General features: G+C 44.0%; 1 protein-coding gene across 5 annotated transcripts in view; it reads right to left on the bottom strand.

The window, feature by feature from the left end:
- Nucleotides 1-20,251, bottom strand: part of RTEL1 (regulator of telomere elongation helicase 1) — a 153,832-nt gene that overhangs the window by 53,033 nt on the left and 80,548 nt on the right. For all 5 annotated transcript variants that reach the window (XM_085895094.1, XM_085895096.1, XM_085895097.1 and 2 more), the window contains 9 exons: nucleotides 16,892-17,024; nucleotides 16,608-16,721; nucleotides 16,439-16,479; nucleotides 16,180-16,265; nucleotides 16,018-16,095; nucleotides 15,145-15,222; nucleotides 14,623-14,769; nucleotides 14,392-14,513; nucleotides 5,269-5,392 (listed from right to left, as the gene is read on the bottom strand). In XM_085895094.1, coding sequence (XP_085751220.1) covers nucleotides 5,269-5,392; nucleotides 14,392-14,513; nucleotides 14,623-14,769; nucleotides 15,145-15,222; nucleotides 16,018-16,095; nucleotides 16,180-16,265; nucleotides 16,439-16,479; nucleotides 16,608-16,721; nucleotides 16,892-17,024 — 923 coding nt within the window. The remainder of the gene's footprint in view (nucleotides 1-5,268; nucleotides 5,393-14,391; nucleotides 14,514-14,622; nucleotides 14,770-15,144; nucleotides 15,223-16,017; nucleotides 16,096-16,179; nucleotides 16,266-16,438; nucleotides 16,480-16,607; nucleotides 16,722-16,891; nucleotides 17,025-20,251) is intronic.

Genomic DNA, 20,251 nt, shown 5'->3' with positions numbered 1-20,251 from the left:
CTTTACGTACATTTTCAAAAGTGATTGAGCCGAGTGTTGCTTGCGCCTATAAAAAATAGAACCGCGTGTCCTGTAGCTCACCTGGATCAGGAGCAACAGTCCCTCAAACTACCTGCAGACTTCCTTGGATCCCAATTTTTTTATCCATCCATTGGGACCATACTCTGTACAGAGCGTTGGTGCTGCTTAAGCAGTCTCCTTGACTTTTGGGTACAATCCTGGATGGCTCGCCAGTCCGACACAGGATACCAGCAAGCTGGCACTCATTTTGCCGATCTCAGAAGGATACCAGTCAACCCCACCTGGTGTTAATTGAACAGCCAAGGGGGATTTGAACTGAGGATCCTTGGATTTTAAGCCCACCCACTCCAACCATTAAGCCACCAGGCGTTATTTTTTTAATGCCGTGAATAAACTATGGCACATCACAAGTGATGAAGGTTGTGGTCAAGTTTCATCGAAATTGTGTGTGTAGTTTCAGAAAAGAAGGCAAATACCTATTTTGGAGGGTCAATCCCCCCCTCCCACAGACCATCTTAATGAGTGTAGGTTTTGATGTGGTCGATAAACTTTCGTACATCATGGGTGATGAAGGTTGTGGTCAAGTTTCATCAAAATCATGTGTGTACTTTCAGAGGAGAGCGCAAATACCTAATTTTTTAGGGGGGGGGGAGTGGTCAAAAACCCATCAGAGGACCCCGTTAATGAGCGCAGATTTTGATGCAGTCAATATACCGTCTTTAAGCATCAGATATGAAGCTTGTGGCCAAGTTTAATCAAAATCGTATATTTGGTTCAGGCGATAATGAATGAAGTGTTTACAGACTTACTGACTGACTGATGGACAGTTCTCGATCGCATAAGCTCACTTGACTAAAATCCAGGTGAGCTAAAAATAAATATATAAATAAACAATGCAGTGATGCATCGAAAGCAAACTGAATTTTTTTTTCAGGGGTCATGATTGTCCTCCAAGATAATGCAGCCACTCACACCAGCCCTTGTATGTTCTTCCACACCCTCCTCTGATGTTAGGATATTGGAACGAGACCACATACAAGATGAACAAGGCTGTGCATGGATCATTACATGCTCCGAGCACTGATAACCATATTGCAATCTTTCGCTTGCCGCATCGCTTAAGAAAGTTAAAAAAAAACAAAAAAAAACAAATAGAGTGCCACTTTTATATCCTTTTAGGGTTTTCGATCCCTTTTTAAAATTGTCCAAACAATCAGATATCCTGAAAAGGTATTACAGAACTCACAATGTATTGTATTGAAAGACGTTCTTGCGAAATATCACAATTGCTGTGTGGATAATGGAATGTGCCTAAACCCCAAAGGGTCTGCAATTTTGGACATACCTGTTTCGCTTGAAACAAACCAGCCCCTCCCAACTCGTCACTGAATGATGTGGCAATCCAAAATTATCATGGAGTAAGGTAGTACTCCATATACAGGGTTGATACAGGGGGGAAAAAAGAAATTGGCCACCCATTCAAATGTGTATGCAGTGATACGCTCATAAACTACTAAAGAGTGAAGACATAAGCCTTTTAAAAGCCAAAACTTTTATTCTCGAGTGCTTTCTGAACTACCGAGACTTAAAAGACTCCAAAATACATCGCCAAGGTACTACATCGACAGATCACTAAATCGCCAATTTGTACTGTACTTCTTCTGCTTCATCTTCCCTCTCAAAACAATGTAAAACTGTAGCCCAACCGAACTCAATAACTGCTGAAGCCATGATGGTGATTCCCATGTGAGAAAGTTACTTTGTCTCTGGGCGAGTGCACGCAACCCAAAATTTAAAAAAGAATAAAACATTAATCATTTTATTATGAAAAGAAATCCAACTTAAATGTTGACTAAACCAAACCAGGCCAGGATTGTGGGAGGGGGGAAAAATGGACAGTGGACAGAACCATTCCAAAAGCGATACGTATCCAAACCATTCCCCAAATCAACTAAAACAATATAACAACATAGATGGATTTAATCCATACCAAATTAAAATATATTTTATTATTTAAAAAAATGATAATCACATCTGTGGTAATCCACATAGTGGACTGAACCAAAAGCCAGGATTGAGGAAGGGGGGAGGGGTGGGGAGGGATAGAATGCACCAAAAGCCAAATTCCATAATATAGATGGATTTAATCCACACCAAAATAAGAACATATTATAAACATTAAGCCTTTTATTACTTAAAGAAAAAATTGTGAAAAAAAGAATTTTTTTTTTTAAGTAAAAGCATTGAGGGATGAAATCTCAAAAAAAAAAAAAATAAATAAAATAAAAAAAGGTAAGAGTGACACCACATTTCGATGCCACAATACAGCATCACAATCCTCTTCTGGATTAGCCTCGACATCTTTTGACGTTGTTCCATCGCAATCTCACAACAAGAGTAAAATGTCAAATTGTGGTAAAGCGCATATTCCGTCGACTGTCCCCCAGTAAACACAAAAATACATACGCAGAGTGCATAATTCATGTTTTGGATCAGGACCAGTTCTTTAAGTTTGGAACAACCCACATGGTCTTCAAAAGCAACTGAATCACATTTTCCATCATCAATGTCTTTGGCACGACACTTTGCAATAAGCAAATTCGAGCTCAAATATTTTTTCTGAGACTAAACAGAGTACTGTTTTGTCAACTTCCTTGTCAAGCCAATTCCTGCATCAATTTTCATAACATCAGCTTTCCGATAGACTATACCTTTTCTTGCCACAATGCTTTACATCTATGTCATACCAGTGAGTCTACACATTCTATTTGGCGTACTTGCATTGTTGATGGTAAAATCCAGACGACACAAGGAAATCTCTCATTAGCATGAAATTAATTTTAAAACTTTCGCACAAGTAAACTATAAGAAAAAGACGAGAAGGGTACTCTTCGACATTGCAACGTTACCAGATATGCCTCCACCCACAATATTACATCATTATACATACTTGCACCAAATTTGATTTAAATCCCTGAACCCAGATTCAAAATATGAAATAATTCTGCCTGCCCTGATAGACCATGTGCCCGATGAGGTTGAAATCTAAAACGTATATTCCCCATTGACTATAAGATCATAATTGCGACGTTTCACTTCGATTGATGAAGCGGTTCAAGAGAAAGTTATTAAAAGATTTTTGTTCTATCCAATATGGCTGCCACACAATCTGACTTATTAATTAACTAGAACGGGCACTCAGTAGAGCGCATACCTTCGCCAACGCTACATTTTGCCCCCCCACCCCCAGAAACAGTTGATTGTGAGGGTATTTAATCCCATACCACATCTGCCATCTCATATGTGTCATGATGGCTTAAAAACATTAAATTTCCTGTGTCATATCGTACATCACAAGATTGGGCATTGAATTCACAACATTTTGGCATTGGTTGCATGCAAATTGGATAAAAATCGACCGCACTATGGCAAAATGATGATTTTGACCTTTTCATGACCTCGACCTTGACCTTTGTACTCTTAATTTTGTAATTGGTATTAGAGTGTGGGGAACAGAACAATCAACATTTTGGGAACAGAACAGTCAACAAAAAATAAGGGTTTCGTCGACCTTGATGCTTGACCTTTTTGTGACCTTGACCTTTGACCTTTATATTTTCGTACGGTTAATGGTATCTCTCCAGGACCGTTGTACATGAGATAAAGAGATTTTGATGAGAACTGAGGAAATAAAATTTTCATGAAAAATCCATTTTTTTCGTCATGATGTCATCAAATGACGTCATAGCGTCAAACTTTTGACAGATCTGGAAAGCACTTATCAAGCACTTTCATATGAGGTATTACTCGATCTGGTATCTAAGATTTCAAAATTTGACCTTGGGGTCAAATATGTTTGACCTGAGATGCTAACCATGAAGGTCAAGGCCAATCGCCACCAAAAATTAATCAGCTGAGCGCCAGACCATGAACTATATTCCCATGAAGTTTGAAGATGATCCGATCAAAATTACTCAAAAAATAAGGGTTTCGTCGACTCCCCTGATTTGCGACAAAGTGACCTTGACCTTTGACCTTGAAAATTTTATGCGCTGAAAGGGACCTCTATAGGCCTCTGATATGCGAAGTGACAAAAATTTCCAATGATAACTGTGCTCTGCAGAGTGATCGATACGTGATTACAGAGAAAAAAAAATACAAGCTGATTAACATATCTTGCAAAAACTTCGTTTTGGCAAGATAATAAATACACAGCAATCAAAACATAACCTTCGCAACAAAGTTTGCGAAGGTAACTATTCATGAACACCCTGGCTTCTCCAAGGCTTGGGGAACATGTGGTTGAAGTTTTGCCTCCATCTGTTCGCTGCTTCGGAGAACAGGATTTTTGAAGGTTTTTATGTTTAAAAAAAAAAAAAAAAAATATGGCTGCTAAACCATTTGACCAATGACATCAACCTCCCCCCTCCACCCCACACCCCCTTTCTCCCATACAATTTAGCCCTAGATGACCCTCAAAAATGTTCATAATGATCGGATAAAGCGTTCGACGTATGCAATTATGACGTCATAACAAAGCAACCGATGACTTTTTTTTTTTAAATCAGTCGTTTCCCATGGGGAGGGCTTGACATGTGACAAGTTTCAATTTTTTTCCATTGGAGCAGTTTTGGAGATAGAGGGGCAAACCATTTCCCTTTTTCAACATGGATGAGACACCACGTGACCTATGACATCATAACTGTCCTGAAAACATTCCACACGAGTCGTCGCACCGATGGTGAAAATTTTATGTCAATCGGATAAGCAGTTGCAGAGAAAAGAGAAAATTAGCACGGACGGCCAGACGGACAACCCGAAAACATAATGCCTCCAGTGACTTCATCAGTGGAGGCATAACAAAGAAGTAATGTTTTTTGCGAGGAACACAATTTTCCAAAAACGTGATTGCCCGTGTTTCCGAAGACATTGCACATCCATGCAGGAATTATAAGCAACTTTTATGGTCTTCCAAAATCAAGTGTTGTACGATCAGTCATAACACTGTTATTTGGGAAGTTCTCACGTGAACGATTTGGTGGTATAATTGCAATTATTCAACTCCACAGAACAAACCTGGTGTTGCGATGTCTGGCATAGAAAGAGTTAAATTTCTTGATTGCAGACCTAAGGAAGTGACATATAGTGGGGTCGTGTGTGGTCGTGTGTGCCCCCCCTCCCCTCCCCCCCACCTAGTATGTGCAGAAAAACTGTTGAAGGCACTTTTTCCACCAAGTGAAAACTCACCAAGTTCGTAACTCTACGAAAGAACTGCGTGAGCTCTCGAACGGCGTTTCCAAAATTCGTGTAGGATGTGATGCGAGGACGCAACCAACAAGGGAACTGAGCCAGTGATTCTGGGTTACTGAACCTGAGGAAGATATTGATAGGTTAAAATAAATAAATAATAAGTATTGTGTTAAGGTAAGGACAATTAAACTTTGAACAGTTTCTTAAATTGCACTGACAAAGGCCAGATTTAACAGATCAGCGACAACTGTCAAATAAACTCCTGGAAGGCGTCCCGATCGTCAAACTACATTTGAAAATTATTAGTACTGCTATTATTGTTGATGTTATTGGACTGGGATTAAATTCTGAATTGAGCCCGCTCGTTGCATCATTTACCGAGGTACGGCGATGCCACGGATGCAGTTCCTCTGCACAATCGGGCAGGAATTCAATAATAGTTCAGGATCTCACTTTTCACAAAAAGCACTGTGGAATATTTAATGTCGACCAACTCAGACCACAATATGGGACACCGAGCATAACGTCCATTCGAGGAACGTTACACACGTCGATGTATCGTCCTGCATGCGAAACACCAGGATGAATGAGAGTCTTCAGCTGGCGTTGTTATTACCGACGTGTCATGAACAACAACATAGATTAATGAAGAGGACGGCAAAACAATTTCCAATGTTCCGGGTGAAAATTTATTACCATTGCACTTTTAAATATTAATGTTTAAAGGGTAAATATTTATCTCAATCAACTCCACCCTGCGGTGTTGGTTGTATCATACTTGACACGTGTTGCATGTTGCTAGAGATATCCTTCAGTCCGTCCAATTTCCTCCCCCTCTGCCACCTCCACAAACTGTTTTCTCATACAATAGTTAATCTGTGCATTGTTGTCCACCTCTTGCTTGCACACACTGTCAGTCTGTTAACTTTTTAACTTTGTTGTTCAGTTATTCCATCATTCCACATCACCTCGCTCAGGGTGATGACAATTAACGACCTAATTTAATTAAATCCTTCATCAGGTGATCGTCAGCCACCTCGCTGTCTGGGGTGTAAAGGCGTTTCCGAGGTAACCTCGTTGGGGTCTGAATTCAGTGTTTTTTTTGGCCTGCTCAACCAGGCCTCGACTTGGAACAGGCCGCAACGATTTCTTAACAATAAAGTTTTTTTGTTTGTTTTTTTTTAATTTTACTTTCCTCACTCATATTATCGAATGCCTGTTCATCATAGCTACGAATGGCTGCATACATTGCTTTTGTAAGTACTATAGTTTTCAAATAAGGAGCTTGGAGCGATTTCATGCATTGTATGATACGATTTTCCACGATCCACTCTCGGCCAAATTAAAGAATATCATCAAAATAATATTTCGGTTTTGCGGATCGGATATAGTCCAGACTAAATAAGTGTCAAAATATGTTGTGAAATCTAATAATTTTAAAATAGAAACGGTCTTAAAACGAAGCAGATATAGCTATTCACTTTAAGCAAGCAAGGCGATGTTCCCTGCTCCATACATACACACAACAAAATGTGAAAATTCCAAAGCATTAAACTTACCTTTTTCTACTGTTTGAAGAATTACATTGGGTGAACAAATTAACCAGCTTCATTGAGCAACATGATTTAATGCATTCACTGCTAAACCTCACACCCTATCTCCCAGAGGGACTGTCTATCCAAAGCATCTGCCAGATCTGTGTTTACTTTCAAGGGTTTCACGAGGTGCTCCACAGGGAATCAGAACAAATATGGGGGAAAAAGGAACATTAAAAAGAAAAAGTTATAACGTTTTTGCGGACCTCGAACGGAAGTACCATGCGACACGTGCTCAGATGAGCAGGCAAAATGGCGGATTTTCTGCAATGCTTATTTCACGGGGAATTGAACCTTGCAATGTTTCCAGGGTTGTTTCGCATTGAGAAGCAACTCTTTTGTAGATAAAGTCATTTTATTTCATCAATTCATTATATTTCATTGAATTGTGTGCGTGGAGAAGACCGGCTTTAAAGTTTGCGAGCGGTTCGTGCTCAGTCACCCCGAGCGAGCGGTTCGTGCTCAGTCACCCCGAGCGAGCGGTTCGTGCTCAGTCACCCCGAGCGAGCGGTTCGTGCTCAGTCACCCCGAGCGAGCGGTTCGTGCTCAGTCACCACGAGCGAGCGGTTCCGCCCTCCGTCACCACGAGCGAGCGGCTCGCCCTCCGTCACCACGAGCGAGCGGCTCGCCCTCCGTCACCACGAGCGAGCGGCTCGCCCTCCGTCACCACGAGCGAGCGGCTCGCCCTCCGTCACCACGAGCGAGCGGCTCGCCCTCCGTCACCACGAGCGAGCGGCTCGTGCTCCGTCACCCCGAGCGAGCGGCTCGTGCTCCGTCACCCCGAGCGAGCGGCTCGTGCTCCGTCACCCCGAGCGAGCGGCTCGTGCTCCGTCACCCCGAGCGAGCGGCTCGTGCTCCGTCACCCCGAGCGAGCGGCTCGTGCTCCGTCACCCCGAGCGAGCGGCTCGTGCTCCGTCACCCCGAGCGAGCGGCTCGTGCTCCGTCACCCCGAGCGAGCGGCTCGTGCTCCTCACCCCGAGCGAGCGGCTCGTGCTCCTCACCCCGAGCGAGCGGCTCGTGCTCCCTCACCCCGAGCGAGCGGCTCGTGCTCCCTCACCCCGAGCGAGCGGCTCGTGCTCCCTCACCCCGAGCGAGCGGCTCGTGCTCCCTCACCCCGAGCGAGCGGCTCGTGCTCCCTCACCCCGAGCGAGCGGCTCGTGCTCCCTCACCCCGAGCGAGCGGCTCGTGCTCCCTCACCCCGAGCGAGCGGCTCGTGCTCCCTCACCCCGAGCGAGCGGCTCGTGCTCCCTCACCCCGAGCGAGCGGCTCGTGCTCCCTCACCCCGAGCGAGCGGCTCGTGCTCCCTCACCCCGAGCGAGCGGCTCGTGCTCCCTCACCCCGAGCGAGCGGCTCGTGCTCCCTCACCCCGAGCGAGCGGCTCGTGCTCCCTCACCCCGAGCGAGCGGCTCGTTCTCCCTCACCCCGAGCGAGCGGCTCGTGCTCCCTCACCCCGAGCGAGCGGCTCGTGCTCCCTCACCCCGAGCGAGCGGCTCGTGCTCCCTCACCCCGAGCGAGCGGCTCGTGCTCCCTCACCCCGAGCGAGCGGCTCGTGCTCCCTCACCCCGAGCGAGCGGCTCGTGCTCCCTCACCCCGAGCGAGCGGATCGTGCTCAGTCACCCCGAGCGAGCGGTTCGTGCTCAGTCACCCCGAGCGAGCGGTTCGTGCTCAGTCACCCCGAGCGAGCGGTTCGTGCTCAGTCACCCCGAGCGAGCGGTTCGTGCTCAGTCACCCCGAGCGAGCGGTTCGTGCTCAGTCACCCCGAGCGAGCGGTTCGTGCTCAGTCACCCCGAGCGAGCGGTTCGTGCTCCGTCACCCCGAGCGAGCGGTTCGTGCTCCCTCACCCCGAGCGAGCGGTTCGTGCTCCCTCACCCCGAGCGAGCGGTTCGTGCTCCCTCACCCCGAGCGAGCGGTTCGTGCTCCGTCACCCCGAGCGAGCGGTTCGTGCTCAGTCACCCCGAGCGAGCGGATCGTGCTCAGTCACCCCGAGCGAGCGGTTCGTTTTCAGTCACCCCGAGCGAGCGGTTCGTGCTCAGTCACCCCGAGCGAGCGGTTCGTGCTCAGTCACCCCGAGCGAGCGGTTCGTGCTCAGTCACCCCGAGCGAGCGGTTCGTGCTCAGTCACCCCGAGCGAGCGGTTCGTGCTCAGTCACCTGTCAATGTGAAATAACACCCGATTCCCGAGCCGTATTAATGTGTTTTCTAAACTACTGAGACAATTTTTTTTTTCACCCGTAACACGCAGCTGTTTATAAAGAATGTTTGTGAACATATCCCTGAAATGTTCATATAAATGCAACGTTGCTTTTCGGTGAAAGCTACTCAAGGTTTCTGGGTTGTATACGGTAAGTACTGGCATTGGTAATCACACCGACTCCAACCTGCCAATTCCCGATATCAGCCAAGCACAAGTGTGTGTGTGTGTGTGTGTGTGTGTGTGTGTGTGTGTGTGTGTGTGTGTGTGTGTGTGTGTGTGTGTGTGTGTGTGTGTGTGTGTGTGTGTGTGTGTGTGTGTGTGTGTGTGTGTGTGCGCGTGCGCGTGTGCGTGCGCGCTGTTTCATAAAGCATCACATATTCTCTTTGCCAACTCTACCTCCATATTTGTCTCTGTCTATGTCTCTCTCTGGATGTGTCAGGGCGGTATTTTTGTCTGGACGGGAGTTTGTCTCCAGACCGTGTTTATTGTATGACCGATAGAAAATAGATTTCAGACAATATTTTGTTTCCACCTTCACTGTTATTCTATGCAGAATCATTTTGATGAAACAGTATGAATCTTAACGCTACACCGCACATCTGCCTTCCCTTCATCTCACACTGTCTTCCCTTCCCCCACCCCTCCTCACTCCCCCTCCCTCCTCTCTCCTTTCTCCTTTCCCACCTTTTCACTCTCTCTCTCTCTCTCTCTCCCACTTCTCCCCCCCCTCCACACCCCTTAGTATTACCTGAAGTCATACACAGTACATGAAAGCAGTGTTTTACAATCACATGACTTAGCATCACATGTAATACTGCCCCGTGACAGATAAATAAAGTAGCAGAGCAAAATAATGGTATTTGCGAGTATTAAAAAAAACAACCAGAGTTGGTGTCAAAGCCACCCAATGCTCGCCTCTTTATACCTTTATAGTTTTTAAAAGACTAGTCTAATAATCTTCTTTTTTTTTTTAAATAAAGTATTGCAGTGAAGTCTGATCCAAATAATTTTAAAGCAATATATGTATTTGTATATTGTAATCAGTAAAAAAAAAAGTGTGGAAGATAAAAACATTAGAAAGGAAATAACTTGCACCAAAAACTTTAACATTTTCACGCTGACGCTCACGCCGGGGGTATCGCTATAGCTCTCTGTTCTTCGAATGAATTAAATGAATGAATTAATGAAACATATTAAATGAATGGCAAGCTTCTAAATAACTTGCACCAAAATCTTTAACGTTGATGTGCTACAAAAAGTTAAGTTCAAAACAGGTCAAAAATTTAAAACATTTGAAATTATTTTTTAATTTCAACTTCACTACATCAATAATATACTCCAAAGGAACCTCCATGCCAAATATCAGCATCTCAGTACACATATTAAATGAATGGCAAGCTTCTAAATCACTTGCACCAAAAACTTGAACATTTTCACGCTCACACTGACGCTCATGCCGGGGGTATCTCTACAGCTCTGTTCTTCGAACAGGCGAGCTAAAAATCAGTTTTTTTTCACTATTTATTGCAATGAACCCAACCAACATCATCACATTTGCTTGTGTCGGTTTATTCACAAATTATATAACCAAAAACAACTTAAGATATAAAACAATTGTGAATTACTCAGTATTAACCCTTTCCGGGCTATTTTAACCAAGGACATAAAATTTGAACACAGACAACATATGATTGCACAAAAACCACCTCATCCTTACTTTAGTCACAAATAAGGTAACCAAAAAACTTAAAATATAGAATAATGACTTAATACTCAATATTACCCCTTTCCTGACTGATTTTACCCAGCACAAAACATTTGAACATCTATAGACAACAGGGGTCTTTGATGCATTATTGCACAAATAAGAACATGTGATACCATACGCATGCATGCTATTCACGAGCTTTTTAGATTCACCAATTTTCACTGCGAGATCTACCTGTAAACTTGTAGGGTGACCTTTGACAACACTTGTGACTATAGACCCAATGAGCAATGCAGGCAGAGTGTTGTCTAGTTTAGGGGAGAGTTTGCCGAATAACAGTAGCAAAAAAATGCTGATGGACTCTTTAACAAGGTCTTTACTAACAGTAATGTCATAATGATCTCTGCCAATGTGTTTGTCTTTCACCTCATTTCTGATAAGCTTACTAGCTCTTGTAGCAACAGTTTCCGTTTCATCTTCTTCGTCATTTAGATTTTAGAAGACAGAGTGTCTCTGAAGCAAAGCTCCGAAATGCAACTATGTTTGCTATGCTTGGTGATAACACGAGCAGATCATCCCCAAACATATCCTCAAGTATTTGCACAAGCATCCTACGGGAAAGTTTGTCACCACCACTGTCTAGATAGGCTGTGAACAGTTCCACCGAGTTCCACATTCTCGACCTGTCCTTCGTAAGTGTCAGAACAAGACTCAAAGGGAAGGTCATCATCTGCCTGTGCACCTTTCGTTTCACATTCACCAGGTAATGCACGAAATGAGACAAACCTCTGCCGACAGTCAGCGTGGTAACGGACATCTGCCGCATGCATATCACTGACTGCCCCCTTCAACACTATGTCGAACACTCGCTGCAGCAGCATCATTTCTCTTTTCACATATCTCCAATAAAGACCGCTTGGTGTCAATTTCTCGGCATAAATATGCTGCTCTCCACCTAGATGTGTGCCTTTTGTCCTTTTCAATGTCACAATGATCCCCACAGAATAGACAGTGCCGTCTGAAGTTGAGCGTTTCACCACCAGGTTTTGACAGGGACTGTCTTGTGACTTTCCGAGGTATTGCAGAGTCTGCTTCTCTGTCATTCTGCCGTTTGTAACGATCTGTTTGTCTACTGCTTATATATATGTAGACACAGGTTTTATGGCATTTTATCGCAAGTTCACTATTCTGGTTCAATGCTTCCTGAAGGTCTAAATGCTTCCCATCACCAAAGATCTTGCGACATCGTATGATATTACTTATTCGAACAGCGGTTGCGGTGATTAATGGGTCTTTCTTCGTTTCACAGCGAAACTTCCACTGGAAGAAACATCTTTCCTGATCGGACTCCATAAAATGTCAACCCTGAAAATAAATAAGTCAAAAATTAGATTCTAACCTGGGAGAAAGCATTTTATAACTGTGTGAACCTTTGTACGGTACTAGTATTCAGGCATTTATTAGTACAGTTCCCTGCTAAAAGAGGGCAGCACACAACAACAACAACTGTCATGCCCATTTTCATAACTGTCATTGAAAAACTAAATGTATACAATCTGAATTTGTCTAGTATTTTAATCTGGAGATTCTATTTTACTAACTACTTCATATAAAGCTTGACAACTGGAAGTCTGGTAGCCTATTCCATGACAAATCTGCACAGCAGAGTGGGAGTGGTGCCCAGCCATGTGCTTCTAATATCTGAAACAATGCAATGGTGCCACCTTTTGTCAGTTTAACCAACTAATGAAGTCTCAGCCAATACTTCATCTTAATATGCATGGATGATAAACAGATCAAAGCAGGAAATGTAAGCCGACGTTTGGGGTGCATACGATCCTCTAGGAAAGCCAGGAAAGGGTAAATAATCATCAAGTTTGGGTGAATTGTATCCAAATCAGCTGTAAAATACTTGCCTTGTGAATAATAATGATGAAAAATAAATGTGATGACTTTTGGTCATAGCTATTTACAAGATATCACAAAAAAATAGTACTTTGGGGCACATTTGGGTGTAACCGGCATAAAAGGGTTAATATGGCAAATTGTCCAAGGGTTACGAACCGTCACCCCCCTGAATCATGAAGAGCTACCCGGAGGCTACAAGAAACAGCATAGAAAAAAAACTTTATCCGGCAAAACCAGGTTCACAAAAATATCTGCCTTTTGCTCCCGGACTAATGTATGTTGCCAATGATCGAGTTGCCACTCTCAAAGTCGAAAATTGCCAACATCACCCCTGTCCACAAAAAGGGTCCAAAACCATATTTGTATTATAACTATGACATAATCCTGTTACTCCCAATTACAAAGATCAGGGAGTCCATTATTACTGAGATATGGCATCACCCTTTTGAACAACCAACCAAATCTCCAGGCTCCAATTTGGTTTGCGAAGAGGTTATGAAAGCAGAGACATGCTCCTATTGCTTTCCCAACTGCAGGAAGACATTCTAAACTTCAGAAAATAAAAAGGCCAGTTCATTTTCGGAAAGTTTCCCAAAGTGTTGGAGCCTTGAAAATTATTGGGATCTTTTGCACAACTATTGTTTGAATGCCCAGGTGTCATTTTGTAAGCACACACATATCGCAGTGTAACAAGCCCGATAATTGAAAACGCGATCAGAAAAATGGTAAATGAGCTGGCTTTCCATCCATCCATTGGGACCATACTCTGTGCAGAGCGTTGGTGCTGCCGAAGCAGTCTCCTTGGCAATCGAGTACAATCCTGGACGGGTCGCCACTCCGACACAGGATACCAGCAAGCTGGCACTCATTTTGCCGACCTCAGAAGGATGACAGGCTGAGTCAAACCCACCTAGTATTAATTCAACAGCCAAGTGGGATTTGAACTCAGGACCCGAGGATCTCAAGCCCACCACCCTAACCATTAAGCCAACACCAGGCATGAGCTGGCTTTGAAGCCCGATTTACCAAACATGCAAGATGTCTGCACAGTTTTCTGCAGCTTCAGGAAACATTTGGTGATCTTTTAGCTTTCATTGTCTTTTTGGAGATGGAGTGAGGGCAAACACTTTGGATATGAGGTCAGGGCAGGCACTTCATTTTTTTCTTTTTTTTTTAAAACAATGCTCTAAGGCTTGACTTAACCCAAATTTTAAAGAATCCCTACAGGCTCAAGTATCCACATTCTAAATAAATTATAAAACTGCGACACTCGGAAGAGGGCACACCTCCAACAGGCTGAACAGTTTACGTTTTGTATCCCACTGATAAGCTGGATCTGGATCCGGACCTCCAACATCTATCGGCTTGTTTTGTCACCTACCCAACTCATCCACCAAGTTGCGTCCGAATCCGTCCACAACTGTTAGAGATATACATCGTTTTTGACCGCATCTCTCAATGGTGAAGAATCACTTTAACAATTCTCGGATCCAGATCTTCACCAACATTCAATCAATTCTTCCTTGTCACACACCGAACTTGTCCACCTGATTTCGTCCGAATCGGTCTACAACTTAAGATATCATGTTCACAGACAAACAGACAGGCAGACAGACAGATAGGGGTGAAAACATAACTTCCACCCACCTGCGGTGGAAGAGGTAATTATTATCATAATACAATTACAAAAGTACTACAGTTCAAACATCACGGTACCTGTGATCACACAGAATGATGGCACCATAGTCAAAGCGATGGCGGATGACACGACCAATAGCCTGGTTGACGGCACGGGAAGCTTGCTGTCGGTACCACGCTTGGCCTGTCAAAGCCTGAAGCTGCACACAGTACATGAAAGCAGCGTTTTAGAGTCACATGACTGAGCATCACATCTAATACTGCCCGGTGACAGATAAATTAAGTAGCAGAGCAAAAGAATGGTTGCACCTCTCCATCCATCTGACGACGAATTTTTAACTCGTCCAGAAACTGCATTTTGAGCTTAATCCGTGGGTCGAGCATCGGAGGGAAGGGCAGGCCGGTAACGACGACAGCTCGCCCATGACAGTCGGCAAAATCCAGACCCTCGCTCACCTAGAGGGTGCAAAGAACTTGTTACCCCTTTCGTAAAAATTGTAACAAGCTTGCTGCAACATGGTTTGAGTAGTTATTTCTGAACATTTGCCACAGCCGTCATTTTCACGACCTAACCACCAGAACAAACACATGATTACACAAAATGCAGATTCAAAATAGATAAGTATGCGCTTGGTCCACACTCGTATACTGTAATATAAAGGGTCATGTGATCAATGCAGGATGTATGCATGTATGATGCGGAAGGGGTGAATAATCGTATTGTCGTGCTATAAATATGGTGAGACAAGCGATGGATGGCCCAGTGCTTCACAGGTATTGCTTTGAAGGAATGAAAGCTATCTGCCCATAAGCTACGAAGAAGAAAAATACCTTCCCTCTGCAGACAGCAAAAAAAGCTGCACCAGAAGTGTTTGAATCCTGCACCTTCTCATAGAACCCATCCACCACCTGCACATCACAACAGAGGACATATTGGCAAGCACATCCCAAACTCAGCTATCCCACCTCCAAAATGACACCCCTGGAATAACAGTGTCCCCCCCCCACCCCAAATCTGAGCACTGTATTCCAATGTGCTTGTAATGACAGACATTATTGCTCTGCATGGGGAAAAATTTTTTGATGTGATGATAGCCTGATATAAAAGTCTCTGTGATGGGATCAAAACATTTGTAATGGAAATTGCAATTTACAAACACTCCACCCCTGTCCCAACCAGGAAACTCAATGAGAAACCATCCCACTCGCAAGCGTAAAAGCAATGAGCAACCACTTATCCCCCAAATGGGTGACATCCATGCACCTGCCCCACTGGTCTCTCCCCAATTCCCTCCTGGATCAATGTGGTGCTGACAGAGCACAGGCATGATGGTCCAATTGGCCTCTTTCTATGTTCGAGTCCCTTGTATGTCCTTACACCTACCCCCAAACGTGGTTAGCAACATCTGAACAAACAAGAAGGAAAACCAATGCAATCACCCAGTTAAAGGTTCATTTACGCAACACGCAATGTTTTGAACATAGAATGAATGGCATCACAAGATGACAAACAAAAAAAAAACAGCAAACATAAAAGCCAATACAATATTTTCATGAGATTAAAAAACAAAACAAACAAAAAAAAACGAGCCAATAAGAAGACCATACGAGTGTTGCGACCACTCGGTGGCAATAAAGCCAATTACGGAAAATAGACCGTGGAATCAACCTGAAGGTTAACGGGCATGACATTTCAGTTCTTACCTCGGTAAAAGTGTTTTTCCCCTTTGGTTCCACAAAGATGGACTTAAATCCTTCGATCCTCTTCCACAATCCAGTTTCCTGAGTGATGGGAAGGTATTTCTGTTAGACAAACGTGTGCACTGTCGAACGATACAATCAGCAACGTGGGAACAGGAGGATTACCGTCCAATGCTCCAGGCACTTGCCCATCACAGGGTAGGATGGGAAGAACACCAACAGGCCATCAGGTACGATCCGGCAAAAGTTGGCTAAATTGGTGCGGGGGGGGAGGGGGAAGGGGGAGTGAAGGATGGAAGGATAGAATATAAACTGTGTGGCATTTTAGCTGTAATCTGGAAAAGACCAAAGTTTAAGAGATAAACATAAACAAAAATAAAGTTAGGCAAACAGACTACAAAGAACATGTTGGACGTAAACTCACCGATCGTACAGCCAAGGGAAGTCATGTATGCTACAGTAAACCTGCACACAGTACGACAAAACAGATATGCGGTACCTTAAACATTCAAACCCATGCAACCCTCCCCCTTCACCCCCAACACACGTTGACGTGATGCCACCAATGAGCAACATTTACTCTGGCAACTCACCGTGTGTGGAAGCTCGAGTTGAGTTGCTCATTATCAGGACCTCGCATCACGACACCAGCCCATACTTGATGGTGATCAATAACGTGTGGATTCTCCAACTGCACGGGGAAGTTACTGCCAGAAGGAATGAAAGCTGTAATAAATCTCAAACTTTCAGAAAGAATAAATATGGTTATTCATTCATATATTGACAGCTGTAAACAAAGCAACAAACCTTCTTCAAAAACATTTAGAATTAAAATAAACCGGTGAGCGAACAACAAGTTCGACGGTGGGCTCAGTACATTTGCAGCTCAGTGGTGAAGGATGACAGGGGAGTGAGTGTACCGCTGGTCAAGATGAGGCAGCGGATTCCCTGCGAGATTAGCTCGAGCATGCTCCGCCCAGGACTAAAGCACCAATAGCTGAGCACCTTCCCTGTGAGGGTTGTGGCAAAGTTGCAAATGGGTGAAAAGCAAAAATCCAGCCATATCGATATAAACTTGGAAATCTTTCACCAATTTGGCGTTCTCTAGCTTACAAAGCCTGATCAAATCAGCCTAATGACGAAATGACCAGTTCTACAAAAATACATTGAATGGGGAAGGATTTAAAGTGATACAAAACAGAAGATGGTGCTGTGCTGTCTGTCCCCCTGCACCCACCCCCCATCCCCCCCAACCAATTACCACCCCCCATCTCCTGCTCCAAGATTGCTCCTTGCATCAAGTAATCCCTTTTTTCATGAATCAACCCAGCAACTAACATTTCCTCATGTTGAACTACCCCGTCTGCTGACATGAGTTTGTGGACATCAAATCTCTCACGGCGTCCTTCGAGAGCACGAGCAGAGCCATCGCCGGCACCCTGAACAAATTCAAAATTCCTGCCCTAACCAGAGTCGAGCGTCAAGCTTGGGCCAAGCTTCCCCCGGCCAACCTCACATGGACGTGTAAATAATTGCAGTCGTTAAAGACGAAGAAGCAGAGTAAATAAATGCTGACTGCCTTTAATTCGTTTGAATTAATTAAAAAAGGTTCCCCAGCTGACCATTAATAAACTCCAGTATCTTCCCCCCAACTGAAGTTAAACCAACTGATCTTTAGTTCCCCAATTGCTCTCTGGGACCCTTCTTAAATAATGCAGTAATACGGGACTTTGAAAATGACGAATGAATGCTAAACGAGGCTTTTTGCGCATGCGCTGTGCGTTTTAACACCGATTCGGTTCTGCTCACCGGGCACTTTTAACCTGCCGTTGGTAGCGCATAACCTGTAATTCAAACAGTCTTTTAAACATAATTTTTCAACATTCAGACAAAAGTGCCAATTAAAAAATGGTTCATCATAATTGTTGCGTTCCTGAATGCAAATCGGACCCACGAGAATGAAAGAAATACGAGAAATATCCGTGGATGAGAGGTGCCCGGCTCGTCCCATTTCCTGTTCGTACAATTACCGAGCATTGGTAGTGGATGTAACACACAAACACACGGACAGACTGACACGTCTCCTTTTACCAACGGATGAAAAATCTAGTACAATTACATTTGTGGCACCGGAGCCAAACCAAACAAAATATACAAATAATGGCACTTACAACCCACACAGCTCGCACTACCTCCATCCACTCCCCGCTACCCCCAATTCCTCCAAAACATGACAAATCGTAAAAATTGGCTCCTCCTCCACCTCAACAGCTGGGAGGTGACGTACCAGTCGAGAACATCCAATCGGAATTGAATAGTAAATACCAGCATTTAAACTGACCCTGTGCATTCACAAACACCAGATATGACGTTCCCATCGGTGTTTAACAAGCAACCAACTAAACCAGGTACGGTGTCTCCTTCTGGGAAGTCGACCTGAATGTTGGTAATGACGGCATTGCCTATGGATTGAAGACGTCCATTAAATAAATCACCAAGCCTGCCATATTCACACGAGGTAATCCGGTAACAGTGAAAGACTACTGACGGGGATGATTGGGGTGGTGGGTAGAATGCACCCACCCACAGACCTTGCTCAGGCCCACATCATCATGAGTTTTTCAGGAGGGCCCACCGTACATCATAGTACGGGCTTTACGACGTCGCTAAAAACAGTAAGTTTCCTGTTTGGAATGATTTTCAATTTTGTTTCACTGTCAGACAGGTAGAGGAAGTAACAATATTATCTCACTCCTCTGCACATGCGCATTCGGGTCGAATCCAGTGCCAAAGCACTGCTAAACTACAGGTTTGTTTTGAGCCATTATTTATTCGTGCAGTGTGTAGCCTGTGGTTGCTGGGTTGCATCATTTTCTGGGGGCGTGGCTGTGCCACTGATGCAATGCCCACTGTTACCAGTCAACTGGTACTCGTTTTGCCGATCTCAGAAGGATGACAGGCTGTCAACCCACCTGGTGTTAATTCAATGGTTAAAAAACAGGGGCTCAAATTCAAGACCCTGAGATCTTATGCCAGCCACCTTAACCATTAAGCCAACACTAGGCTTTTCTGATTCATGTTCAGAATACAACATTCAACTGAAACCAAGTAGTTCCTCGATCATAAACTGATGTTTACAGAGAAACAAAGTGAACCAATTGCTTAGCCACACACTGGGTAAAAAAGGTGCAAGACCCGATCCCCTTAACTACAGACCTTTTAGCTTACTTCCAATCATCAGCAAGGTCATGGAATCATCATCACAGTTGATATGAAATCCTTCCTTTTATCCAACGGCTTCATCTCAGATCCTCAATTTGGATTCAGACAAGTTCATTCCACCTTGGACATGCTGCTTCTACTCTAACAATGGATAGAGACCCTCAACATCAGACATGAGATCAGAGCAATCTCACTGGACTTCAACTGTTTGCAGATGACTCCACCCTCTGCCGTGACATTCCTCATCCTTCAGACATTGAAATAAATAAATAAATAAATAAATAAAATCACAAGATGGTGAAACACTTGGAATATGTGTTTCAATCCTGACAAATCACACTCACTTTCTCTCGAAAAGGACCGTCTGGCAAACTCTTTCTGAAGAAGTGGAGTCACTCAAACTCCTGGTCGATCATGATCTTTCTTGTACAAACCACAATTCAAATTTGGTCACCAAAGCTCGTCGCTGAATGAGCATTCTCTGTCTTACAAAGTCCTTCCTTGGCACACCTGAACGCTGATCCACTTACAAGGCTTTCATCCACAGCTCGATAGACGACTTCTCTCCCCTCTGGGCTGACTTTCCAACTTCACACTATGCTCAGCTTGATGCTGTGGAAACCAAGGCCTTCAGGATGATTGGAATCTCCCGCATTGAAGCTGACGTTCCCATCACAGACAGTCTCTGTCTTCCACCACCTACTTTCTGCTTTTACAACCTCTGCTCTCTCTCCATACTTTGCCCCCTCCCCTCTCCCATGTATCTGCATGGCACACGTTCCAGCAGCAACCTGCTTCGGGTGAAACATGCAAATTCCAGAATCACTGGTCACCGCCACTCATTCATTCCTCTTTTATTCACCTGTGGAATCATTTTTATCTCATTCTTCCTTCAAGGTCTTCGACAATTGTAAACCAACATCTCAGATCACCACCACCCAAAGCCATTATATATATATATATATATATATATATATATATATATATATATATATATATATATATATATATATAT

The sequence above is a fragment of the Eptatretus burgeri genome, chromosome 9 (genome assembly GCF_056783735.1).
Source record: "Eptatretus burgeri isolate ZD-2024b chromosome 9, Ebu_testis_v1, whole genome shotgun sequence".
NCBI classification, from domain to species: Eukaryota; Metazoa; Chordata; class Myxini; order Myxiniformes; family Myxinidae; genus Eptatretus; species Eptatretus burgeri.
The sequence above is the reverse complement of the archived record's forward strand: the minus strand, read 5'-3'. Positions and strand labels throughout refer to the sequence as shown.